Source organism: Salvelinus namaycush, unplaced genomic scaffold (genome assembly GCF_016432855.1).
Source record: "Salvelinus namaycush isolate Seneca unplaced genomic scaffold, SaNama_1.0 Scaffold662, whole genome shotgun sequence".
Taxonomy (NCBI): Eukaryota; Metazoa; Chordata; class Actinopteri; order Salmoniformes; family Salmonidae; genus Salvelinus; species Salvelinus namaycush.
In genome coordinates this window covers 1-27871 of record NW_024061378.1, presented here as the reverse complement: position 1 = coordinate 27871, position 27871 = coordinate 1, and the positions used below count along the sequence as shown (strand labels likewise).

Genomic DNA, 27871 nt, shown 5'->3' with positions numbered 1-27871 from the left:
ACCAAATGATAGTCCCACTAAGCGCAAACCAGATGGGAAGGCGTATCGCTGCAGAATGCTGTGGTAGCCATGCTGGTTAAGTGTGCTTTGAGTTCTAAATAAATCACATTTGTCACCAGCAAAGCACTGCCACACCTCCTCCTCCATGCTTCACGGTGGGAACCACACATACAGAGATCATCCATTCACCTACTCTGCGTCTCACAAAGACACGGCGGTTGGAACCAAAAATGGCACATTTGGACTCATCAGACAAAAAGGACAGATTTCCACCAGTCTAATGTCCATTGCCCGTGCTTCATGGTCCAAGCAAGTCTCTTCTTATTGGTGTCCTTTTAGTAGTGGTTTCTTTGCAGCAATTCGACCATGAAGGCCTGATTCACACAGTCTCCTCTGAACAGTTGATGTTGAGATGTGTCTGTTACTTGAACTCTGTGAAACATTTATTTGGGCTGCAATTTCTGAGGCTGGTTACTAATGAACTTATCCTCTACAGCAGAGGCAACTCTGGGTTTTCCATTACTGTGGTGGTCCTCATGAAAGTCAGTTTCATCATAGCGCTTGATGGTTTTAGTGACTGCACTTGAAGAAACCTTCAAAGTTCTTGAAATTTTCCGTATTGTCTTAAAGTAATGATGGACTGTTGTTTGTCTTTGCTTATTTGGGGTGGCAGGTAGCCACCTAGTGGTTAGGGCGTTGGACTTGTAACCGAAAGGTTGCAAGATCGAATCCCCGAGCTGACAAGGTAAAAATCTCTCTTTCTGCCCCTGAACAAGGCAGTTAACCCACTGTTCCTAGGTAGGCCGTCATTGTAAATAAGAATTTGTTCTTAACTGACTTGCCTAGTTAAATAAAGGTTAAATAAATAAATACAATTTGAGCTGTTCTTGCCATAATATGGACTTGGTCTTTTACCAAATAGGGCTATCTTCTGTATACCACCCCTACCTTGTCATAACACAACTGATTGGCTCAAACGCATTAAGAAGGAAAGAAATTCCACAAATTAACTTTTAACAAGGCACCTGTTAATTGAAATGCATTCCAGGTGACTACCTCATGAAGCTGGTTGAGAGACTGTTAATTGAAATGCATTCCAGGTGACTACCTCATGAAGCTGGTTGAGAGAATGCCAAGAGTGTGCAAAGCTGTCATCAAGGCAAAGGGTGGCTACTTTGAAGAATCTCAAATATAAAATCTATTTAAAAAAAAATGTTGGTTACTACATGATTCCATGTGTTATTTCATAGTTTTGATGTCTTCACTATTATTCTACAATGTAGAAAATAGTCAAAATAAAGAAAAACCCTTGAATGATTAGGTGTGTCCAAACTGTTCACTGGTACTGTGTGTGTATACATACATATGTGACATTTATCTAAACTAGATTTACATTTTTCTGTGACTAGTTGTCTGTCTGTCCATCTTCTCGCTTTCTCTCTGTGGTTGTCACTCTGTCTTCTGTCTCTATTTTATGTTTTCACATTTTGGAAGATGCTGTAGACCAGTGATTCCCAACCGGTGTGTCTTGAGGAGCTCTCGGGTGTGTCTTGAGGAGCTCCCGGGTGTGTCTTGAGGAGCTCCCGGGGGTGTCTTGAGGAGCTCCCGGGGGTGTCTTGAGGAGCTCTCGGGTGTGTCTTGACGAGCTCTCGGGTGTGTCTTGACGAGCTCTCGGGTGTGTCTCGACGAGCTCTCGGGTGTGTCTCGACGAGCTCTCGGGTGTGTCTCGACGAGCTCTCGGGGGTGTCTCGAGGAGCTCTCGGGGGTGTCTCGAGGAGCTCTCGGGGGTGTCTCGAGGAGCTCTCGGGGGTGTCTCGAGGAGCTCTCGGGGGTGTGCCACAAAACATTTCCTAATCTTGATACATTGTTTTAACAACGTGACCTCCTTAATGTGACCTCTGGGATGTTGACTTGGGAGCACCAGTCAGATAATACATTGACTGTCACAGGGTTCCATCTGTCTGGTTGATTCATCAGATAATACATTGAATGTCACGTGGTTCCATCTGTCTGGTTGATTCATCAGATAATACATTGAATGTCACATGGTTCCATCTGTCTGGTTGATTCATCAGATAATACATTGAATGTCACGTGGTTCCATCTGTCTGGTTGATTCATCAGATAATACATTGAATGTCACATGGTTCCATCTGTCTGGTTGATTCATCAGATAATACATTGAATGTCACATGGTTCATCTGTCTGGTTGATTCATCAGATAATACATTGAATGTCACATGGTTCCATCTGTCTGGTTGATTCATCAGATAATACATTGACTGTCACATGGTTCCATCTGTCTGGTTGATTCATCAGATAATACATTGACTGTCACATGGTTCCATCTGTCTGGTTGATTCATCAGATAATACATTGACTGTCACGTGGTTCCATCTGTCTGGTTGATTCATCAGATAATACATTGAATGTCACCTGGTTCCATCTGTCTGGTTGATTCATCAGATAATACATTGAATGTCACAGGGTTCCGTCTGTCTGGTTGATTCATCAGATAATACATTGACTGTCACATGTTCCATCTGTCTGGTTGATTCATCAGATAATACATTGAATGTCACATGTTCCGTCTGTCTGGTTGATTCATCAGATAATACATTGACTGTCACATGTTCCATCTGTCTGGTTGATTCATCAGATAATACATTGACTGTCACATGTTCCATCTGTCTGGTTGATTCATCAGATAATACATTGACTGTCACATGGTTCCATCTGTCTGGTTGATTCATCAGATAATACATTGACTGTCACATGGTTCCATCTGTCTGGTTGATTCATCAGATAATACATTGACTGTCACATGGTTCCATCTGTCTGGTTGATTCATCAGATAATACATTGACTGTCACATGTTCCATCTGTCTGGTTGATTCATCAGATAATACATTGACTGTCACATGGTTCCATCTGTCTGGTTGATTCATCAGATAATACATTGAATGTCACATGGTTCCGTCTGTCTGGTTGATTCAAGTCCAGTGTTCTCAAGCTGTTACAATAGTATCATCTGAGGAGTTGGTGCATCACAATCATAAGTTATTTGTATTGTTTTACTTCGGTCTGTGAACCATTAGAACATTCTGATTTAAGCTCAGCCATTTATTTGTTAATATACTGTATGTCTCTGGGCGTAGCTGGACCACAGCCTCTGCCATAGAAACAAACATGGCTTCGTGTCCACGGTTTTTATCTGGGATATATTCGGGGGGTTTTCTAGCCCAGATTTGCGGGATGCTCTTAAAGGGGTACATACAAATTAACCATCATGAATTAGGTTAATAAACCCTATTTAAGGTTTGTCACAGAAAATAGTTTTTTTCCCTTCAGTTTGGATCAGATGAGATGGAGGTCATTACCAGTAAATATACTGAACAGAAATATAAACACGACATGCAAATCATTCAATTGTTACAGTTTATATGAGGAAATCAGTCAATGTAAATAAATAAATTAGGTCCTAATCTATGGATTTCACACGACTGGGAATACAGATATGGACCTGTTGGTCACAGATGCCTCACAATGGGAATCAGGATCTCGATAGGGTATTTTCGTACATTCAAATCGCCATTGGAAAAATGCAATTGTTTTCATTGTCTGTAGCTTTATGCCTGCCTATACCATAACCCCACCGCCAGCAGGGGGCGCTCTGTTCACAACGTTGACATCAGCAAACCGCTCGCCCACACAGCGTCATGCGTACGGTCTGCGGTTATGAGGCAGGTTGGATGTACTGCCAAATTCTCTAAAATTATGTTGGAGCCGGTTTATGGTAGAGAAATGAACATTTACTTCTCTGGCAACAGCTCTAGTGGAGATTCCTGTAGTCAACATGCTAATTGCACGCTCCCTCAACTTGAGTCGTCTGTGGCAGTGTGTTTGACACGACTGCACATTTTAGTGGCTGTTTATTGTCCCCAGCACAAGGTGCATCTGTGTAATGATCATGCTGTTTTAATCAGCTTCTTGATATGCCACACCTGTCAGGGTGGATGAATTATTATACAATTTGATAGAAATCAGCTTTGTTTTTGTGCGTATGGAACATTTCCTGTGATCTTCCAGTTCATGAAACATGGGAGCAACGCTTTACATGTTGTGTTTCTCTATATCTCTGTTCAGCGTAACGTTAATAAACTGTCACGGTGGATAGAAGGTCAGTAACCACTGCTCTGGACTGTATCATATGAGGAGAAGGGCTGGTGGAACTCTTTTAATAGTTAGTCTTTAAGGACTTGAAAGAATGGAAGCTTCCGGAGAGTTTAGATTCAGAAACCATCCCAAATGGCACCCGATTCCCTCTGGGCCCTGGTCTATAGTAGTGTTCTATATAGAGCCCTGGTCTATAGTAGTGTTCTATATAGAGCCCTGGTCTATAGTAGTGTTCTATATAGAGCCCTGGTCTATAGTAGTGTTCTATATAGGGAATAGGGTGCTGCTTGGGATACCGACAGTGTTGGTTAATTGAGCTACTGTAGCGTCTAGGTCCATCAGTTACGCTTTAGGACTGGAGACAAGCACTTTGACAAGCTTTGTGATCTCTAGAACCTACCCATCTGTCTGTTCCCTCACACTAATTAGTCCTCATCTTTTCTCTATTGCTCTCTTCCCTCTGTACTCCTCTCTCCTTCCACCCCTGCTCTCTATTCCCTCTGTCCTCCTCTCTCCTCCACTCCTGCTCTCTCTTCCCTCTGTCCTCCTCTCTTCCCTCTGTCCTCCTCTCTCCTCCACCCCTGCTCTCTTCCCTCTGTCCTCCTCTCTCCTCCACTCCTGCTCTCTCTTCCCTCTGTCCTCCTCTCTTCCCTCTGTCCTCCTCTCTCCTCCACCCATGCTCTCTCTTCCCTCTGTCCTCTGCTCTCTCTTCTCTCTGTCCTCCTCTCTCCTCCACCCATGCTCTCTCTTCTCTCTGTCCTCCTCTCTCCTCCACCCCTGCTCTCTCTTCTCTCTGTCCTCCTCTCTCCTCCACCCATGCTCTCTCTTCCCTCTGTCCTCTGCTCTCTCTTCTCTCTGTCCTCCTCTCTCCTCCACCCATGCTCTCTTCCCTCTGTCCTCCTCTCTCCTCCACCCCTGCTCTCTCTTCCCTCTGTCCTCCTCTCTCCTCCATCCCTGCTCTCTTCCCTCTGTCCTCCTCTCTCCTCCATCCCTGCTCTCTTCCCTCTGTCCTCCTCTCTCCTCCACCCCTGCTCTCTCTTCCCTCTGTCCTCCTCTCTCCTCCATCCCTGCTCTCTTCCCTCTGTCCTCCTCTCTCCTCCATCCCTGCTCTCTTCCCTCTGTCCTCCTCTCTCCTCCACCCCTGCTCTCTTCCCTCTGTCCTCCTCTCTCCTCCACCCCTGCTCTCTTCCCTCTGTCCTCCTCTCTCCTCCACCCCTGCTCTCTCTTCTCTCTGTCCTCCTCTCTCCTCCACCCCTGCTCTCTCTTCTCTCTGTCCTCCTCTCTCCTCCACCCCTGCTCTCTCTTCTCTCTGTCCTCCTCTCTCCTCCACCCCTGCTCTCTCTTCTCTCTGTCCTCCTCTCTCCTCCACCCCTGCTCTCTCTTCTCTCTGTCCTCCTCTCTCCTCCACCCCTGCTCTCTCTTCTCTCTGTCCTCCTCTCTCCTCCACCCCTGCTCTCTCTTCTCTCTGTCCTCCTCTCTCTCTTCTCTCTGTCCTCCTCTCTCCTCCACCCCTGCTCTCTTCTCTCTGTCCTCCTCTCTCCTCCACCCCTGCTCTCTCTTCTCTCTGTCCTCCTCTCTCCTCCACCCCTGCTCTCTTCTCTCTGTCCTCCTCTCTCCTCCACCCCTGCTCTCTTCTCTCTGTCCTCCTCTCTCCTCCACCCCTGCTCTCTTCTCTCTGTCCTCCTCTCTCCTCCACCCCTGCTCTCTCTTCTCTCTGTCCTCCTCTCTCCTCCACCCCTGCTCTCTCTTCTCTCTGTCCTCCTCTCTCCTCCACCCCTGCTCTCTCTTCCCTCTGTCCTCCTCTCCTCCACCCCTGCTCTCTCTTCTCTCTGACCACCTTCTCCTCCACCCCTGCTCTCTTCCCTCTGTCCTCCTCTCTCCTCCACCCCTGCTCTCTTCCCTCTGTACTTCTCTCTCCTCCACCCCTGCTCTCTCTTCCCTCTGTCCTCCTCTCTCCTCCACCCCTGCTCTCTCTTCCCTCTGTCCTCCTCTCTCCTCCACCCATGCTCTCTCTTCCCTCTGTCCTCCTCTCTCCTCCACCCCTGCTCTCTCTTCTCTCTGTCCTCCTCTCTCCTCCACCCCTGCTCTCTCTTCTCTCTGTCCTCCTCTCTCCTCCACCCCTGCTCTCTCTTCTCTCTGTCCTCCTCTCTCCTCCACCCCTGCTCTCTCTTCTCTCTGTCCTCCTCTCTCCTCCACCCCTGCTCTCTCTTCTCTCTGTCCTCCTCTCTCCTCCACCCCTGCTCTCTCTTCTCTCTGTCCTCCTCTCTCCTCCACCCCTGCTCTCTCTTCTCTCTGTCCTCCTCTCTCCTCCACCCCTGCTCTCTCTTCTCTCTGTCCTCCTCTCTCCTCCACCCCTGCTCTCTCTTCTCTCTGTCCTCCTCTCTCCTCCACCCCTGCTCTCTCTTCTCTCTGTCCTCCTCTCTCCTCCACCCCTGCTCTCTCTTCTCTCTGTCCTCCTCTCTCCTCCACCCCTGCTCTCTCTTCTCTCTGTCCTCCTCTCTCCTCCACCCCTGCTCTCTCTTCTCTCTGTCCTCCTCTCTCCTCCACCCCTGCTCTCTCTTCTCTCTGTCCTCCTCTCTCCTCCACCCCTGCTCTCTCTTCTCTCTGTCCTCCTCTCTCCTCCACCCCTGCTCTCTCTTCTCTCTGTCCTCCTCTCTCCTCCACCCCTGCTCTCTCTTCTCTCTGTCCTCCTCTCTCCTCCACCCCTGCTCTCTCTTCTCTCTGTCCTCCTCTCTCCTCCACCCCTGCTCTCTCTTCTCTCTGTCCTCCTCTCTCCTCCACCCCTGCTCTCTCTTCTCTCTGTCCTCCTCTCTCCTCCACCCCTGCTCTCTCTTCTCTCTGTCCTCCTCTCTCCTCCACCCCTGCTCTCTCTTCTCTCTGTCCTCCTCTCTCCTCCACCCCTGCTCTCTCTTCTCTCTGTCCTCCTCTCTCCTCCACCCCTGCTCTCTCTTCTCTCTGTCCTCCTCTCTCCTCCACCCCTGCTCTCTCTTCTCTCTGTCCTCCTCTCTCCTCCACCCCTGCTCTCTCTTCTCTCTGTCCTCCTCTCTCCTCCACCCCTGCTCTCTTCTCTCTGTCCTCCTCTCTCCTCCACCCCTGCTCTCTCTTCTCTCTGTCCTCCTCTCTCCTCCACCCCTGCTCTGTCCTCCTCTCTCCTCCACCCCTCCTCTGTCCTCCTCTCTCCTCCACCCCTGCTCTCTCTGTCCTCCTCTCTCCTCCACCCCTGCTCTCTCTGTCCTCCTCTCTCCTCCACCCCTGCTCTCTCTGTCCTCCTCTCTCCTCCACCCCTGCTCTCTCTGTCCTCCTCTCTCCTCCACCCCTGCTCTCTCTGTCCTCCTCTCTCCTCCACCCCTGCTCTCTGTCTCAGCAGGGTAGGAGGTTGACATGTGGTTTATCAGAATGTCTAATACATGACGTCTGTCTCTCTGAGCTCTCTGGATGAACAGGCAGTGTGTTAACCCTGTGTTGTGTCCCCTACAGGACACCAGAGGATCTGTCCAGAGAGGTGATTCAGATCCAACAGCGAGAGATCGCTGTCAAACAACACAACTACACTCTCACCAGCAGGTAACATACACATCATGATGTTTAATCAGCTTATTGATATGCCACACCTGTCAGGTGAAAGGGTTGATTATCTTGGCAAAGGACAAATGTTCACTAACAGGGATGTAATATTTGAATAGAAAATGAGATAATTTCTGGGATCATTTATTTCAGCTCATGAGACCATCACTTTACGTGTTGCGTTATATTTTTGTTCAGTGTAGTTAGCGTGCTATAGAACTATAGGTATCAGATGCTCTGTTTAGTTAGCGTGCTATAGGTATCAGATGCTCTGTTTAGTTAGCGTGCTATAGAACTATAGGTATCAGATGCTCTGTTTAGTTAGCGTGCTATAGGTATCAGATGCTCTGTTTAGTTAGCGTGCTATAGAACTATAGGTATCAGATGCTCTGTTTAGTTAGCGTGCTATAGAACTGTAGGTATCAGATGCTCTGTTTAGTTAGCGTGCTATAGAACTATAGGTATCAGATGCTATGTTAGCGTGCTATAGAACTATAGGTATCAGATGCTATGTTAGCGTGCTATAGAACTATAGGTATCAGATGCTCTGTTTAGTTAGCATGCTATAGAACTATAGGTATCAGATGCTCTGTTTAGTTAGCGTGCTATAGAACTATAGGTATCAGATGCTCTGTTTAGTTAGCGTGCTATAGAACTATAGGTATCAGATGCTATGTTAGCGTGCTATAGAACTATAGGTATCAGATGCTCTGTTTAGTTAGCGTGCTATAGAACTATAGGTATCAGATGCTCTGTTTAGTTAGCGTGCTATAGGTATCAGATGCTCTGTTTAGTTAGCGTGCTATAGAACTATAGGTATCAGATGCTCTGTGTAGTTAGCGTGCTATAGAACTATAGGTATCAGATGCTCTGTTTAGTTAGCGTGCTATAGAACTATAGGTATCAGATGCTCTGTTTAGTTAGCGTGCTATAGAACTATAGGTATCAGATGCTCTGTTTAGTTAGTGTGCTATAGAACTATAGGTATCAGATGCTCTGTTTAGTTAGCGTGCTATAGAACTGTAGGTATCAGATGCTCTGTTTAGTTAGCGTGCTATAGAACTATAGGTATCAGATGCTCTGTTTAGTTAGCGTGCTATAGAACTATAGGTATCAGATGCTCTGTTTAGTTAGCGTGCTATAGAACTATAGGTATCAGATGCTCTGTTTAGTTAGCGTGCTATAGAACTATAGGTATCAGATGCTCTGTTTAGGTAGCGTGCTATAGAACTGTAGGTATCAGATGCTCTGTTTAGTTAGCGTGCTATAGAACTGTAGGTATCAGATGCTCTGTTTAGTTAGCGTGCTATAGAACTATAGGTATCAGATGCTCTGTTTAGTTAGCGTGCTATAGAACTATAGGTATCAGATACTCTGTTTAGTTAGTGTGCTATAGAACTGTAGGTATCAGATGCTATGTTAGCGTGCTATAGAACTGTAGGTATCAGATGCTCTGTTTAGTTAGCGTGCTATAGAACTGTAGGTATCAGATGCTATGTTAGCGTGCTATAGAACTGTAGGTATCAGATGCTCTGTTTAGTTAGCATGCTATAGAACTATAGGTATCAGATGCTCTGTTTAGTTAGCGTGCTATAGAACTATAGGTATCAGATGCTCTGTTTAGTTAGCGTGCTATAGAACTGTAGGTATCAGATGCTCTGTTTAGTTAGCGTGCTATAGAACTATAGGTATCAGATGCTCTGTTTAGTTAGCGTGCTATAGAACTATAGGTATCAGATGCTCTGTTTAGTTAGCGTGCTATAGAACTATAGGTATCAGATGCTATGTTAGCGTGCTATAGAACTATAGGTATCAGATGCTATGTTAGCGTGCTATAGAACTATAGGTATCAGATGCTCTGCTTAGTTAGCGTGCTATAGGTATCAGATGCTCTGTTTAGTTAGCGTGCTATAGAACTATAGGTATCAGATGCTCTGTGTAGTTAGCGTACTATAGAACTATAGGTATCAGATGCTCTGTTTAGTTAGCGTGCTATAGAACTATAGGTATCAGATGCTCTGTTTAGTTAGCGTGCTATAGAACTATAGGTATCAGATGCTCTGTTTAGTTAGCGTGCTATAGAACTGTAGGTATCAGATGCTCTGTTTAGTTAGCGTGCTATAGAACTATAGGTATCAGATGCTCTGTTTAGTTAGCGTGCTATAGAACTATAGGTATCAGATGCTCTGTTTAGTTAGCGTGCTATAGAACTATAGGTATCAGATGCTCTGTTTAGTTAGCGTGCTATAGAACTATAGGTATCAGATGCTCTGTTTAGTTAGCGTGCTATAGAACTATAGGTATCAGATGCTCTGTTTAGGTAGCGTGCTATAGAACTGTAGGTATCAGATGCTCTGTTTAGTTAGCGTGCTATAGAACTGTAGGTATCAGATGCTATGTTAGCGTGCTATAGAACTATAGGTATCAGATGCTATGTTTAGTTAGCGTGCTATAGAACTGTAGGTATCAGATGCTCTGTTTAGTTAGCGTGCTATAGAACTATAGGTATCAGATGCTCTGTTTAGTTAGCGTGCTATAGAACTATAGGTATCAGATGCTCTGTTTAGTTAGCGTGCTATAGAACTGTAGGTATCAGATGCTCTGTTTAGTTAGCGTGCTATAGAACTGTAGGTATCAGATGCTATGTTTAGTTAGCGTGCTATAGGTATCAGATGCTCTGTTTAGTTAGCGTGCTATAGAACTATAGGTATCAGATACTCTGTTTAGTTAGCGTGCTATAGAACTATAGGTATCAGATGCTCTTAAGTTTTTACTTCCTGTAGCTTTCTTCAGAGTAGCTCTAAGATATGTTTGTATTTCTTCCCTCTTCTACCTTGATCGCCCGCCCCTTCTTCCCGGCTCCCCCTCCTTCCCCCTCCCCATCCCTCATGTGTCCAATACAGTATCTCCCCATCCCTCATGTGTCCAATACAGTATCTCCCCATCCCTCATGTGTCCAATACAGTATCTCCCATCCCTCATGTGTCCAATACAGTATCTCCCATCCCTCATGTGTCCAATACAGTATCTCCCATCCCTCATGTGTCCAATACAGTATCTCCCCATCCCTCATGTGTCCAATACAGTATCTCCCCATCCCTCATGTGTCCAATACAGTATCTCCCATCCCTCATGTGTCCAATACAGTATCTCCCATCCCTCATGTGTCCAATACAGTATCTCCCATCCCTCATGTGTCCAATACAGTATCTCCCCACCCCTCATGTGTCCAATACAGTATCTCCCCACCCCTCATGTGTCAATACAGTATCTCCCATCCCTCACCCTCATGTGTCCCAATACAGTATCTCCCCACCCCTCATGTCCCAATACAGTATCTCCCATCCCTCACCCTCGTGTCCCAATACAGTATCTCCCCACCCCTCATGTGTCCAATACAGTATCTCCCATCCCTCACCCTCATGTGTCCCAATACAGTATCTCCCCACCCTTCATGTGTCCAATACAGTATCTCCCCACCCTTCATGTGTCCAATACAGTATCTCCCACCTCTCATGTGTCCAATACAGTATCTCCCCATCCCTCATGTGTCCAATACAGTATCTCCCCACCCCTCATGTGTCCAATACAGTATCTCCCCACCCCTCATGTGTCCAATACAGTATCTCCCCATCCCTCATGTGTCCAATACAGTATCTCCCCATCCCTCATGTGTCCAATACAGTATCTCCCCACCCCTCATGTGTCCCCCTCCTCCCCCCTCCCCACCTCTCCATCTCTCTATCATGTCCCCTCCTCCCCCTCCCCACCTCTCCCTCCCCTCCTCTCCCCCTCCTCCTCCAGTAGTGTGGGTTTGATCTAAATAGTCAGACAGCTAATTAGACTCATCTTGACTTCGTTAGTACCGCTTCACTAAACCCCAGCATAGAGGTGTGTGTCTGTGTGTGTCTGTGTGTGCGTGTTTGTGCGTGTTTGTGCTAGTCGTTAGCTAACGAGCTACCCTCTCTTGATCCATACGGAGCTAATTATGAAATATAACACTGTTTAGAAGCACTAGATAACGAGGAGAGATGGAGTGCAGGGGGAGGGAGGAGGAAGCCGAAACGAGAAGGACTGAGGAAAGTAGAGAGAACAGGGAGGATATCTCTCCTTCCTCTGTGTTCACTTCCCTTCACTGATTTGAAAGGAAATGAGGTTTAAGAACCATGGTGGAAGCTTCCTCTTGTTCATTCCTCCCGATCCAATGCTGTAAGATTTGTGGGAAGCTTCCTCTTGTTCATTCCTCCCGATCCAATGCTGTAAGATTTGTTGGAAGCTTCCTCTTGTTCATTCCTCCCGATCCAATGCTGTAAGATTTGTGGGAAGCCGTGAACAAGTGTACACTTATGGACAATGTATTATTATTGGCACGCACACATTAAGAGGGACAGAAGAGAGAGGGGGGATTTAGACTCCCTCTCTCCTCCCCTTGTCCTCCCCCCCCCAGCTGTAGGTCAGTGGAACGGTCTAAGGCTGTTCTCCAGGGGGAGCTGTTGTCTACGTTCTAAAGCCCCCCCCCACTCCCCAGCTGTAGGTCAGTGGAGCGGTCTAAGACTGACCTCCAGGGGGAGCTGTTGTCGCTACGTTCTAAAGCTCTCTCATCTCTCCCCCCCAGCTGTAGGTCGGTGGAGCGGACTAAGACTGACCTCCAGGGGGAGCTGTTGTCGCTAAGTTCTAAAGCTCTCTCCTCTCCCTCCCCCCAGCTGTAGGTCGGTGGAGCGGTCTAAGACTGACCTCCAGGGGGAGCTGTTGTCGCTACGTTCTAAAGCTCTAGAAGAGCAGAAGAAGAGAGAGACCCAGGAATCCCTGGTCAGACGACTACAGAAGAGAGTGCTGCTCCTCACCAAGGTAGTGTCAGATGACCTGGTGGACACCGTCGTTATGTCTCTGTGTCCCTTCTGAAGGAAGTTAGAGGGAGTTTAGCGAGCCGATGCTAACTACAGTAGACTCTATCATTGCGCTTACGCTAGTTAGCAACTTCCTTCAAACTGCCTGCGGAGACGTACTGTGGGGCAAAAAAGTATTTAGTCAGCCACCAATTGTGCAAGTTCTCCCACTTAAAAAGATGATAGAGGCCTGTAATTTTCATCATAGTGAGGGAAAATAAGGGGGAAAAATCCAGAAAATCACATTGTAGGATTTTTAATGAATTTATTTGCAAATTATGGTGGAAAATAAGTATTTGGTCAATAACAAAAGTTTATCTCAATACTTTGTTATATACCCTTTGTTGGCAATGACAGAGGTCAAACGTTTTCTGTAAGTCTTCACAAGGTTTTCACACACTGTTGCTGGTATTTTGGCCCATTCCTCCATGCAGATCTCCTCTAGAGCAGTGATGTTTTGGGGCTGTTGCTGGGCAACACGGACTTTCAACTCCCTCCAAAGATTTTCTATGGGGTTGAGATCTGGAGACTGGCTAGGCCACTCCAGGACCTTGAAATGCTTCTTACGAAGCCACTCCTTCGTTGCCCGGGCGGTGTGTTTGGGATCATTGTCATGCTGAAAGACCCAGCCACGTTTCATCTTCAATGCCCTTGCTGATGGAAGGAGGTTTTCACTCAAAATCTCACGATACATGGCCCCATTCATTCTTTCCTTTACACGGATCAGTCGTCCTGGTCCCCTTGCAGAAAAACAGCCCCAAAGCATGATGTTTCCACCCCCATGCTTCACAGTATGTATGGTGTTCTTTGGATGCAACTCAGCATTCTTTGTCCTCCAAACACGACGAGTTGAGTTTTTACCAAAAAGTTATATTTTGGTTTCATCTGACCATATGACATTCTCCCAATCTTCTTCTTGATCATCCAAATGCTCTCTAGCAAACTTCAGACGGGCCTGGACATGTACTGGCTTAAGCAGGGGGACACGTCTGGCACTGCAGGATTTGAGTCCCTGGCGGCGTAGTGTGTTACTGATGGTAGGCTTTGTTACTTTGGTCCCAGCTCTCTGCAGGTCATTCACTAGGTCCCCCCGTGTGGTTCTGGGATTTTTGCTCACCGTTCTTGTGATCATTTTGACCCCACAGGGTGAGATCTTGCGTGGAGCCCCAGATCGAGGGAGATTATCAGTGGTCTTGTATGTCTTCCATTTCCTAATAATTGCTCCCACAGTTTATTTCTTCAAACCAAGCTGCTTACCTATTGCAGATTCAGTCTTCCCAGCCTGGTGCAGGTCTACAATTTTGTTTCTGGTGTCCTTTGACAGCTCTTTGGTCTTGGCCATAGTGGAGTTTGGAGTGTGACTGTTTGAGGTTGTGGACAGGTGTCTTTTATACTGATAACAAGTTCAAACAGGTGCCATTAATACAGGTAACGAGTGGAGGACAGAGGAGCCTCTTAAAGAAGAAGTTACAGGTCTGTGAGAGCCAGAAATCTTGCTTGTTTGTAGGTGACCAAATACTTATTTTCCACCATAATTTGCAAATAAATTCATTAAAAATCCTACAATGTGATTTTCTGGATTTTTTTTCTTTTCATTTTGTCTGTCATAGTTGAAGTGTACCTATGATGAAAATTACAGGCCTCATCTTTTTAAGTGGGAGAACTTGCACAATTGGTGGCTGACTAAATACTTTTTTGCCCCACTGTATATAAATGTTATCCAGGAGTTCATGTGACTCTGGGGAAGTAGATGAAGGGCCTCTACCAGTATCCTGAAGTCCCCCTTTAAGGAGGGCTCAGAGATAAGAGACACACCTGCTTTAGGCTGGACAATGTTTCTCATCATAGTCTCATATTAGCCAACACATTCTTTAATCCGGGTTACACAGAGATGACTGTGTGTGTGTGTGTGTGTGTGTGTGTGTGTGTGTGTGTGTGTGTGTGTGTGTGTGTGTGTGTGTGTGTGTGTGTGTGTGTGTGTGTGTGTGTGTGTGTGTGTGTGTGTGTGTGTGTGTGTGTGTGTGTGTGTGTGTGTGTGTGTGTTGACCTGGTAGACTCCTATTATCACAACAGATAAGTTGACCAAAACCAATTTTGTTTATATAAATAAATAAAAACATTTATGAAAATAATAAAATGATAAATGGAACTGTTATCTGTGTGTGTCTGGTGTGTTGTGTGTGTGTGTCTGGTGTGTTGTGTGTGTGTGTCTGGTGTGTTGTGTGTGTGTGTCTGGTGTGTGTGTGTGTCTGGTGTGTTGTGTGTGTGTGTCTGGTGTGTTGTGTGTGTGTGTGTCTGGTGTGTTGTGTGTGTGTGTGTCTGGTGTGTTGTGTGTGTGTGTCTGGTGTGTTGTGTGTGTCTGGTGTGTTGTGTGTGTGTGTCTGGTGTGTTGTGTGTGTGTCGTGTGTGTCTGGTGTGTTGTGTGTGTCTGGTGTGTCTGTTGTGTGTGTGTTTTATCAGTTGACCTGTGTGATTTGTTATTAAGATAGTACATTTCATTAAGTCTTAATAGACAGTCAGAAGCCTGCGGGCAGAGACTTAGTTTAGTGTGGGCAGCACGTAACCTCGTGTGTGTGTGGGGGGGGGGGGGGGTCACAGTAAGCACCCGGAGTAGGACATCTTTACACCTTCGTGTGTGTCAATGTGTTGTGTGTGATTGGTCTCAGTTCATACCAGGTTGTTTGTTCTGTGACAAATGACTGGCGAGAAAACAACCAAAGTTGAGTCAGTCTGAATTAAACAGTCATTTCACACAATTTTGGTCTTTCTCTCTCTCGACTGATTTGACAGCCGCTCATTACATGATCCGCAGCCGCTCATTACATGATCCACAGCCGCTCATTACATGATCCGCAGCCGCTCATTACATGATCCCCAGCCGCTCACTACATGATCCCCAGCCGCTCACTACATGATCCACAGCCGCTCACTACATGATCCCCAGCCGCTCATTACATGATCCGCAGCCGCTCATTACATGATCCCCAGCCGCTCATTACATGATCCGCAGCCGCTCACTACATGATCCCCAGCCGCTCATTACATGATCCCCAGCCGCTCACTACATGATCCCCAGCCGCTCACTACATGATCCGCAGCCGCTCATTACATGATCCCCAGCCGCTCACTACATGATCCCCAGCCGCTCATTACATGATCCCCAGCCGCTCACTACATGATCCCCAGCCGCTCACTACATGATCCCCAGCCGCTCACTACATGATCCCCAGCCGCTCACTACATGATCCCCAGCCGCTCACTACATGATCCGCAGCCGCTCATTACATGATCCGCAGCCGCTCATCACATGATCCCCAGCCGCTCACTACATGATCCGCAGCCGCTCATCACATGATCCCCAGCCGCTCACTACATGATCCGCAGCCGCTCATCACATGATCCGCAGCCGCTCATCACATGATCCGCAGCCGCTCACTACATGATCCCCAGCCGCTCACTACATGATCCGCAGCCGCTCACTACATGATCCGCAGCCGCTCATTACATGATCCCCAGCCGCTCATTACATGATCCCCAGCCGCTCACTACATGATCCCCAGCCGCTCACTACATGATCCGCAGCCGCTCATTACATGATCCACAGCCGCTCATTACATGATCCCCAGCCGCTCATTACATGATCCGCAGCCGCTCATTACATGATCCCCAGCCGCTCACTACATGATCCGCAGCCGCTCACTACATGATCCGCAGCCGCTCATTACATGATCCCCAGCCGCTCATTACATGATCCGCAGCCGCTCACTACATGATCCGCAGCCGCTCATTACATGATCCCCAGCCGCTCACTACATGATCCGCAGCCGCTCATTACATGATCCCCAGCCGCTCATTACATGATCCGCAGCCGCTCATTACATGATCCACAGCCGCTCATTACATGATCCCCAGCCGCTCATTACATGATCCGCAGCCGCTCACTACATGATCCACAGCCGCTCATTACATGATCCCCAGCCGCTCATTACATGATCCGCAGCCGCTCATTACATGATCCACAGCCGCTCATTACATGATCCCCAGCCGCTCATTACATGATCCGCAGCCGCTCACTACATGATCCGCAGCCGCTCATTACATGATCCGCAGCCGCTCATTACATGATCCCCAGCCGCTCACTACATGATCCCCAGCCGCTCATTACATGATCCGCAGCCGCTCACTACATGATCCGCAGCCGCTCATTACATGATCCCCAGCCGCTCACTACATGATCCGCAGCCGCTCATTACATGATCCCCAGCCGCTCACTACATGATCCGCAGCCGCTCATTACATGATCCCCAGCCGCTCACTACATGATCCACAGCCGCTCATTACATGATCCCCAGCCGCTCATTACATGATCCCCAGCCGCTCACTACATGATCCCCAGCCGCTCATTACATGATCCCCAGCCGCTCACTACATGATCCCCAGCCGCTCATTACATGATCCCCAGCCGCTCACTACATGATCCGCAGCCGCTCATTACATGATCCACAGCCGCTCACTACATGATCCGCAGCCGCTCATTACATGATCCCCAGCCGCTCACTACATGATCCCCAGCCGCTCACTACATGATCCCCAGCCGCTCATTACATGATCCCCAGCCGCTCACTACATGATCCGCAGCCGCTCATTACATGATCCACAGCCGCTCACTACATGATCCGCAGCCGCTCACTACATGATCCCCAGCCGCTCACTACATGATCCGCAGCCGCTCACTACATGATCCGCAGCCGCTCACTACATGATCCGCAGCCGCTCATCACATGATCCCCAGCCGCTCATTACATGATCCCCAGCCGCTCACTACATGATCCCCAGCCGCTCACTACATGATCCCCAGCCGCTCACTACATGATCCCCAGCCGCTCACTACATGATCCCCAGCCGCTCATTACATGATCCCCAGCCGCTCACTACATGATCCGCAGCCGCTCATTACATGATCCCCAGCCGCTCATTACATGATCCCCAGCCGCTCACTACATGATCCGCAGCCGCTCATTACATGATCCCCAGCCGCTCACTACATGATCCCCAGCCGCTCACTACATGATCCGCAGCCGCTCATTACATGATCCCCAGCCGCTCATTACATGATCCCCAGCCGCTCACTACATGATCCGCAGCCGCTCATTACATGATCCCCAGCCGCTCACTACATGATCCCCAGCCGCTCACTACATGATCCCCAGCCGCTCACTACATGATCCCCAGCCGCTCATTACATGATCCCCAGCCGCTCATTACATGATCCCCAGCCGCTCACTACATGATCCGCAGCCGCTCATTACATGATCCCCAGCCGCTCACTACATGATCCCCAGCCGCTCATCACATGATCCCCAGCCGCTCATTACATGATCCGCAGCCGCTCATTACATGATCCGCAGCCGCTCATCACATGATCCGCAGCCGCTCATCACATGATCCCCAGCCGCTCATTACATGATCCGCAGCCGCTCATTACATGATCCCCAGCCGCTCACTACATGATCCGCAGCCGTTAACAACAGAATGAACATTCCTCATTTCAGCAAGGAGACGTTAAGAATCTTTTACCGCTGAAACGGATTCAACCGCACGAATCCCCGGCCGTCCCGTCTTCCAACGGTTGTTATGGTGACCGCGGTCATTTGGCTGGCCAATTACCGTCGTCCAAAAATGCCATGACCTTCACAGGCCCACACGTCCCAGAGAGAGTGATTTTTAAGGAGAGTTACTTCCACAGGTCTCCGTTTAATTGACTTGGAAATGAGAGGCACATACACACATGTTAAAGGGGGCCAGTTGTGTGCTCTTAAAGGTCAACTCCACCAGCATGAACACTTGGGATATTATTAGAAACTATTTAGACATTTTGTCTCATTTTTTTATTTTTAGGAGGACTGTTTAATGACGAGAGAACCTCTGACATTTCCACTGTGTTGCGTATTTAAGAAGAATCCCTGAGATGACTAATGTGTATATGTTTTTTTATGGACATTAATTTTCAACGCTCTCTATAACATGTCGGCGGCCATTGCTCTCTTTCCAGATAACCTATTCTTTTCATAGTGAATTACTTGTCGATTTTTTTGTTACTTCTAATAGGTCTCCAGTGTTGGATGGTTGCTTGGACAGTCGCTGTGTCTGTATCGTTGACAACACTTTATTTCAGAATGCAGCCGGGTTAGTTACTTAGCTAGCTAGCATTGCTAACGTTAGCACCAAAGATGCAGGCTGAGAGACTTGGATTCTGGTAATGATTTCATAAATGTTTTAAGACTGTCGCTAAGATTTAAACTCAGCTATTATTGTTAAAAAAAAAAATTTGCATGTAGCAGTCGGACCAGCAGATACAGGACTATGAGTAGGGCTGTTAGCCAGATTAGCATCTACACTCAAACAAAAAATATTCACATACACGTGTTTAGCAGATGTTATTGCGGGTGTAGCGAAATGCTTGATACATTCAGATACAGTACTATGGTTAGCGCCGTTAGCCAGATTAGCATCTACATTTTTATCAATTTAATTAATGCAGTTGATTGGTGACTATAACTACAAGCATTATAATATGATTACAACCTAAAAGTGTTGTGAAATGCACTCATAGTCCCATAGGGCGGCGCACATTTGGCCCAGAGTTGTCCGTGTTTGGCCCGGGGTAGCTAGCGCGTCATTGTAAATAAGAATTTGTTCTTAACTGAAATAAAACATTTTTTAAATGGTTTATGACAAAAGCCTATGTGCCTCAATAATCAATGTGTTTTTAGTTGCCTCACGGTCTCTCTTTCCGTGTGTTCCAGGAGCGTGATGGGATGCGTGCCATCCTGGAGTCCTATGATAGTGAGCTGTCTTCTAGCGACTACACTCCTCAACTCAACCGCAGACTCAGAGAGGCAGAAGATATACTGACCAAGACACAGAACCACAATACAGAGATGGAGGTATGGAGAGTCTCTGTCTGTTCTGCTAGGTGACCCCTCTCTGTGCTGTAAGGATGATGCGGTGTACAGGATATGTCTCACTGCAGTCTCTACTGTCTGTCTGTCTGGTCCTATGTAGCAACATTTGAAATAGTTTTTTACATTGGATAAAGTAGCGACTCAGAGCTACAAAATGGTATATCATACACTACAGTTGAGGAAACAATGGGAAAGTAATTCTGCTTTGAAGTTGATCAACTTGTAAACTCACTTTTGAGAAAATGGCCTTTGAATGTTTTGGTATCTAGTGAAGAGCTCTTCTTTGTCTACACCCATTCAGCATCGTTCACACCCTCTTAAGCCTTAGCCCCACCCATCTCGTTTCGCTCTTGGAGCGAACACTTAGCGAACACCTGGCGCTCTACTAACAGTACACTTTAGCTTAAGACAAATAGCTAGCTAGTTAGGTAAACAATGAACCTAGCTAGTTAGGTAAACAATGAACCTAGCTAGTTAGGTAAACAATGAACCTAGCTAGGCAAACAAAGTGTAAGATCACACACGTCACTTAACGTTAGCTAACGAGCCAACATGTTAACGTTAGCTAGTTAAACAACAATGAACACTGCCACAGTGCTGGGAGCTAACCAACCAGGTTCAACGTTAGCTAGCTAACATCAGGCTCTAACTAGAAAAGTAAATGGTTCTGGGATACAAATAACAATGTCAGCTAGGGAACCAGCCAGCTAACATTAGCTAGCTAGCTAACAGTACACTGTAGCTTGAAACGAAACCATTTTCTGTCAAAATTAGAAACGTGTAATATCTGAAAATGTAGCTAACTATCTTACCTGTATACATCATTATGCATGATGGACGTGTCTCCCTGTCAGGAATGCCATGCAACGGTTGCCCCCTAGTTTGAAGATGTAATCCGGAGACAGGTGTTTTCTCCATCTCTTTATCTATCATACTCTAATCCCACAGATTTTTCAGAACTTGATCCTTCAGGAAGTGGAGAGCAACACTTATGCAGCTCCTCTACATTTAATAGAGGATTACCAACACTGACGAGCTCATAGACAGAACCCTACTATAGTACGGACCCTACTGTAGGGCAGGGCCAATCTGTAGGGCGGGCCCCTTCTGTAGGGCGGGCCCCTTCTGTAGGGCGGGCCCCTTCTGTAGGGCGGGCCCCTTCTGTAGGGCGGGCCCCTTCTGTAGGGCGGGCCCCTTCTGTAGGGCGGGCCCCTTCTGTAGGGCGGGCCCCTTCTGTAGGGCGGCTTTTATTTCTTTCATCACATTCCCAGTGGGTCAGAAGTTTACATACACTCAATTAGTATTTGGTAGCATTGCCTTTAAATTGTTTAACTTGGGTCAAACGTTTTGGGTAGCCTTCTACAAGCTTCCCACAATAAGTTGGGTGAATTTTGGCCCATTCCTCCTGACAGAGCTGGTGTAACTGAGTCAGGTTTGTAGGCCTCCTTGCTTGCACATGCTTTTTCAGTTCTGCCCACAAATGTTCTATAGGATTGAGGTCAGGGCTTTGTGATGGCCACTCCAATACCTTGACTTTGTTGTCCTTAAGCCATTTTGCCACAACTTTGGAAGTATGCTTGGGATCATTGTCCATTTTGGAAGACCCATTTGCGACCAAGCTTTAACTTCCCGACTGATGTCTTGTGATGTTGCTTCAATATATCCACATAGTTTTCCTGCCTCATGATGCCATCTATTTTGAAGTGCACCAGTCCCTCCTGCAGCAAAGCAGCCCCACAACATGATGCTGCCTCCCCCTAGCTTCAGTGTTGGGATGGTGTTCTTCGGCTGGCAAGCCTCCCCCTTTTTCCTCCAAACATATCGATGGTCATTATGGCCAAACAGTTATATTTTTGTTTCATCAGACCAGAGGACCTTTCTCCAAAAAGTACGATCTTTGTCCCCATGTGCAGTTGCAAACTGTAGTCTGGCTTTTTTATGGCGGTTTTGGAGCAGTGGCTTCTTCCTTGCTGAGCAGCCTTTCAGGTTATGTCGATATAGGACTCGTTTTCCTGTGGATATAGATACTTTTGTACCTGTTTCCTCCATCTTCACAAGGTCCTTTGCTGTTCTGGAATTGATTTGCACTTTTCGCACCAAAGTACGTTCATCTCTAGGAGACAGAACGCGTCTCCTTCCTGAGCGGTATGACGGCTGCGTGGTCCCATGGTGTTTATACTTGCGTACTATTGTTTGTACAGATGAACGTGGCACCTTCAGGCATTTGGAAATTGCTCCCAAGGATGAACCAGACTTGTGGAGGTCAGCACTGTTTCTTCTGAGGTCTTGGCTGATTTCTTTTGATTTTTCCATGATGTCAAGCAAAGATGCACTGAGTTTGAAGGTAGGCCTTGAAATACATCCACAGGTACACCTCCAATTGACTCAAATGATGTCAATTAGGCTATCAGAAGCTTCTAAAGCCATGACGTAATTTTCTGGAATTTCCCAAGCTGTTTAAAGCCACAGTCAACTTAGTGTCTAAACTTCTGACCCACTGGAATTGTGATACAGTGAATTATAAGTGAAATAATCTGTCTGTAAACAATTGTTGGAAAAATTACTTGTCATGCACAAAGTAGATGTCCTAACCGACTTGCCAAAACTAATGTTTGTTAACAAGAAATTTGTGGAGTGGTTTGAAAAACGAGTTTTAATGACTCTAACATAAGTGTATGTAAACTTCCGACTTCAACTGTGCATGTATGTGTGTTATGTTGACGCCACTTAAAATTATTAGGCTATTTCAGCCACACCCGTTGCTGACAGGTGTATAAAATTGAGCATACATCCATGCAATCTCCATAGACAAACATTGGCAGAATGGCCTGACCGAAGAGCTCAGTGACATTCAACGTGGCACCGTCATAGGATGCCACCTTTCCAACAAGTCAGTTTGTGAAATTTCTGCCCTGCTAGAGCTGCCCCGGGCAACTGTTAGTGCTGTTATTGTGAAGTGGAAGCATCTAGAAGCAACAATGGCTCAGCCGTGAAGTGGTAGGCAACACGACCTCAGCAGAACGGGACCGCTGAAGTGCGTGTAAAAATAGTCTGTCCTCTGTTGCAACACTCACTACCGAGTTCCAAACTGCCTTTGGAAGCAACGTCAGCACAATGACAGATACGTTTCTAATTTTGACAGAAAATGGTTTCATTTCAAGCTACTGTGTACTGTTAGCTAGCTAGCTAATGTTAGCTGGCTGGTTTCCTAGCTGATGTTATTATTCCAGAGCCGTGTTCATGCAGGGTGGTAACCACGTGATCTGAGCTTCAATGGGTTTCCATGGCCGAGCAGCCTAACATCACCGTGCTCAATGACACTCGCGGCTGGAGTGGTGTAAATGTTCACCGCCACTGGACTCTGGAGCGATGGAAACGCCTTCTCTGGAGGGATTAATCACGCTTCACCATCTGGCAGGCCGACGGGCGAATCTGGGTTTGGCGGATGCCAGGAAAACGCTACCTGCCCTAATGCATAGCGCCAACTGTAAAGTTTGGTGGAGGAGGAGTAGTGGTCTGGGGCTGTTTTTCACGGTTCGGCCCCCTTAGTTCCAGTGAAGGGAAACCTTAAAGCTACAACATACAATGACATTCTAGATGATTCTGTGCTCCCACCTTCGTGGCAGTTTGGCGAAGGCCCTTTCCTGTTTCAGCATGACAATGCCCCTGTGCATAAAGCAAAGTCCATACAGAAATGTTATGTCGAGATCGATGTGGAAGAACTTGACTGTCCTTCACAGATGGCTGACTGCGAGCCAGGCCTGATCGCCCAACAGCCCGACCTCACTAATGCCCTTGTGGCTGAATGTTGCGGGGACTTGCTTCCAATCTTCCAACATCTAGTGGAAAGCCCTCCAGGAAGAGTGGCGGCTGTTATACAATATTTCGCTCTCTACCGGTCTTTCTCTCTCTTCCTGCCGCGCGCACACACACACACACACACACACACACACACACACACACACACACACACACACACACACACACACACACACACACTGTCTAAGTGGTGTTTTTCTCCCTCTTCTGCAGGTTCTGTTGACTAAAGCTCAAGAGGAGGCTGGGGCCCTCAAACTACAAGTACAGACTGTGAGTCACACACACACTCACACACCCCCTGTGAAATAAAGCGTGGTTTTCCTAGACGGCGGTCGTTTATAACACACACTTGGCTGTTCCCGTTGCCAGGGTAACGTCACAATTGCCGTGGTGATGGGAAGTGACACGTTTGAAATCATCTCGTCTCGCCACACACACACCCACCCACACACCCCCTCTCGTCTCTCCACCTTGTGATTACCTCTCCGTCTGAGGAGAGACAGAAGAGGGAGAGAGGAATGAATGAATGTATCATTGTGTGTCTGATTGGTGTTGAATCACTAGCCGCATTCCTGTCCTCTCGTCCCTTGTTTCCCAGCCATCTCCTTCATTGATTAGTTTACATCAGAGGAGAGACAGATGGAGGGGGATGCACCTGTGTGCTGTCTGTTTAGGGAATAGTGGTATAGATCATTTAGAGAGGGAGGGGGAATATATGAGGGGGAGAAGGGAGAGATGGATGGATGGATAGAGGGAGAGGGGATGAAATGTATGAGGGAGAGATGGATGGATGGAGGGAGAGGGGGTGAAATGTATGAGGGAGAGATGGAGGGAGAGGGGGTGAAATGTATGAGGGAGAGATGGATGGATGAAGGGAGGGAGGGGGATGGCTGGGGGAAGAAGGGAGGGAGGGAGGGGGAAGAAGGGAGAGAGGGCCAGAGGGAGGGGGAAGAAGGGAGGGAGGGAGGGGGAAGAAGGGAGAGAGGGCCAGAGGGAGGGGGAAGAAGGGCGAGAGGGCCAGAGGGAGGGGGAAGAAGGGCGAGAGGGCCAGAGGGAGGGGGAGGGAGGGAGGGGGAAGAAGGGCCAGAGGGAGGGGGAAGGAGGGAGGGAGGGGGAAGAAGGGAGAGAGGGCCAGAGGGGGGGGGAAGAAGGGAGGGAGGGAGGGGGAAGAAGGGAGAGAGGGCCAGAGGGGGGGGGGGAGAAGGGAGGGAGGGAGGAAGGGAGAGAGGGCCAGAGGGAGGGGGAAGAAGGGAGGGAGGGAGGGGGAAGAAGGGAGGAAGGGAGAGAGGGCCAGAGGGAGGGGGAAGAAGGGAGGGAGGGAGGGAGAGAGGGCCGGAGGGAGGGGGAAGAAGGGAGGGAGGGCCAGCGGGAGGGGGAAGGGAGGGAGGAAGGGCCAGAGGGAGGGGGAAGAAGGGAGGGAGGGGGAAGAAGGGAGAGAGGGCCAGAGGGAGGGGGAAGAAGGGAGGGAGGGAGGGGGAAGAAGGGAGGAAGGGAGAGAGGGCCAGAGGGAGGGGAAGAAGGGAGGGAGGGAGGAAGGGAGAGAGGGCCAGAGGGAGGGGGAAGAAGGGAGGGAGGAAGGGAGAGAGGGCCGGAGGGAGGGGGAAGAAGGGAGGGGGAAGAAGGGAGAGAGGGCCAGAGGGAGGGGGAAGAAGGGAGGGAGGGCCAGAGGGAGGGGGAAGAAGGGAGGGAGGGCCAGAGGGAGGGGGAAGAAGGGAGGGAGGGCCAGAGGGAGGGGGAAGAAGGGAGAGAGGGCCGGAGGGAGGGGGAAGAAGGGAGAGAGGGCCGGAGGGAGGGGGAAGAAGGGAGGGAGGGCCAGAGGGAGGGGGAAGAAGGGAGAGAGGGCCAGAGGGAGGGGGAAGAAGGGAGAGAGGGAGGGAGGAAGAAGGGAGAGAGGGCCAGAGGGAGGGAGGAAGAAGGGAGAGAGGGCCAGAGGGAGGGGGAAGAAGGGAGAGAGGGCCAGAGGGAGGGGGAAGAAGGGAGAGAGGGCCAGAGGGAGGGGGAAGAAGGGAGAGAGGGCCGGAGGGAGGGGGAAGAAGGGAGAGAGGGCCGGAGGGAGGGAGAAGGCATCGGAGTGATTGGATCTGTTTTTATGTTAGTCTGGGTTAGTAAGTGTGTGTGTCTCTGTGTTCTAGATGGAGTTGGAGCTGGAGGTTATGAAGAAGCAGCAAGACTCCGTCGCCGAGGGCAACCCCTTAGCAACGAACGAGGAAGTCAACACACTCCGGTAACTCACACTTAACACCCATAGAAGTATCTGTATTACTACCATACTGAACCATTTACAGAGAGGAGAGAGTTCAGATGAGTGGACGGTGAGAGAGGAGAGAGTTCAGATGAGTGGAGGGTGAGAGAGGAGAGAGTTCAGATGAGTGGAGGGTGAGAGAGGAGAGAGTTCAGATGAGTGGAGGGTGAGAGAGGAGAGCGAGTTCAGATGAGTGGAGGGTGAGAGAGGAGAGAGAGTTCAGATGAGTGGAGGGTGAGAGAGGAGAGAGAGTTCAGATGAGTGGAGGGTGAGAGAGGAGAGAGAGTTCAGATGAGTGGAGGGTGAGAGAGGAGAGAGTTCAGATGAGTGGAGGGTGAGAGAGGAGAGAGGGTTCAGATGAGTGGAGGGTGAGAGAGGAGAGAGTTCAGATGAGTGCAGGGTGAGAGAGAATGGAGTGAGCGTGGGGGCCCCGGCGGCTGGCTAGGGAGCGTGGGGGCTAGGGAGCGCGGGGGCCAGGCGGCTGGCTAGGGAGCGCGGGGGCCAGGCGGCTGGCAAGGGTGCATGGAGGAGAGTTTAGTTTGAGAGAGAGAATTGTGAGACATGACTCTGTCTGGCCCATCAATATACATGGAGAGAGGCTGGGAGAAGAGGTTAGTTAGAGAGTTGGGGCGGTGAAAGAGAGGGAGGAGGAGAGTGATGTGAGGTCCACTGGGAGCGATAGAGAAAGAGATGGAGGTCAGACAGGTATGGAGGGAGAGGGGGAGAATAAAGTCGTTGATAATGTGATGTAGAGTGAGGGAGACAGAAACCCTGTGGAGGACGTCCCCCTGACATTACTATCACACTGGAGATCAACAAGCTCCTTCAACTACTAGACACACACACAGAACGTAGAACACAGAACGTTAGAACACTAAATTATAGAACAGTGGAACGTTAAAACTATTCATAGGTTGCACCTCCGTCACTCTGTCGGGTCACGCCGTCGTTATGGACGCTGTCAAGCTGGCGTCCAGCGGTGACGTCATAGAGCTGACCTACAGTCATTCTGGACAGACTGACGGTTATGTAAATTACACGGAAGAGTCTGGAAATAACATGACGCTGCTGAAGTAGGCAAATGTTTAGTAGGAAACAACTTAGCCAGCATTTCGTCAAATTGACTTTAGACAGATGGCAATGTTGTCATTAGCTAGCGATGCTTAACGTTATACTGCATCTAAAGTCTATCTGGGGACGATGCTTAACGTTACACTGCATCTAAAGTCTATCTGGGGACGATGCTTAACGTTATACTGCATCTAAAGTCTGTCTGGTGACGATGCTGAACGTTATACTGCATCTAAAGTCTATCTGGGGACGATGCTTAACGTTACACTGCATCTAAAGTCTATCTGGGGACGATGCTTAACGTTACACTGCATCTAAAGTCTATCTGGTGACGATGCTTAACGTTATACTGCATCTAAAGTCTATCTGGTGACGATGCTGAACGTTATACTGCATCTAAAGTCTATCTGGTGACGATGCTTAACGTTATACTGCATCTAAAGTCTATCTGGTGACGATGCTTAACGTTACACTGCAGCTAAAGTCTATCTGGGGACGATGCTTAACGTTATACTGCATCTAAAGTCTATCTGGTGACGATGCTTAACGTTATACTGCATCTAAAGTCTATCTGGGGACGATGCTGAACGTTACACTGCATCTAAAGTCTATCTGGTGACGATGCTTAACGTTATACTGCATCTAAAGTCTGTCTGGTGACGATGCTGAACGTTACAATGCATCTAAAGTCTATCTGGGGACGATGCTTAACGTTATACTGCATCTAAAGTCTGTCTGGTGACGATGCTGAACGTTACACTGCATCTAAAGTCTATCTGGTGACGATGCTTAACGTTACACTGCATCTAAAGTCTGTCTGGTGACGATGCTTAACGTTACACTGCATCTAAAGTCTATCTGGTGACGATGCTTAACGTTATACTGCATCTAAAGTCTATCTGGGGACGATGCTTAACGTTATACTGCATCTAAGGTCTATCTGGGGACGATGCTTAACGTTACACTGCATCTAAAGTCTATCTGGTGACGATGCTTACGTTATACTGCATCTAAGTGACGATGCTTAACGTTATACTGCATCTAAAGTCTATCTGGTGACGATGCTTAACGTTATACTGCATCTAAAGTCTATCTGGTGACGATGCTTAACGTTATACTGCATCTAAAGTATCTGGGACGATGCTTAC

The 27871-nt window shown here is 48.1% G+C and overlaps 1 protein-coding gene across 1 annotated transcript in view; it reads left to right on the top strand.

Annotated features, from left to right (window-relative positions):
• LOC120042374 (mitotic spindle assembly checkpoint protein MAD1-like) overlaps positions 1–25638 on the top strand; it is a 40122-nt gene extending 14484 nt beyond the window's left edge. The window contains exons 10-14 of the mRNA XM_038987204.1: positions 7654–7740; positions 12444–12588; positions 19433–19573; positions 23624–23680; positions 25543–25638. Of these exons, the coding sequence (XP_038843132.1) occupies positions 7654–7740; positions 12444–12588; positions 19433–19573; positions 23624–23680; positions 25543–25638 (526 nt within the window). The remainder of the gene's footprint in view (positions 1–7653; positions 7741–12443; positions 12589–19432; positions 19574–23623; positions 23681–25542) is intronic.
• Positions 25639–27871: the final 2233 nt, after the last annotated feature.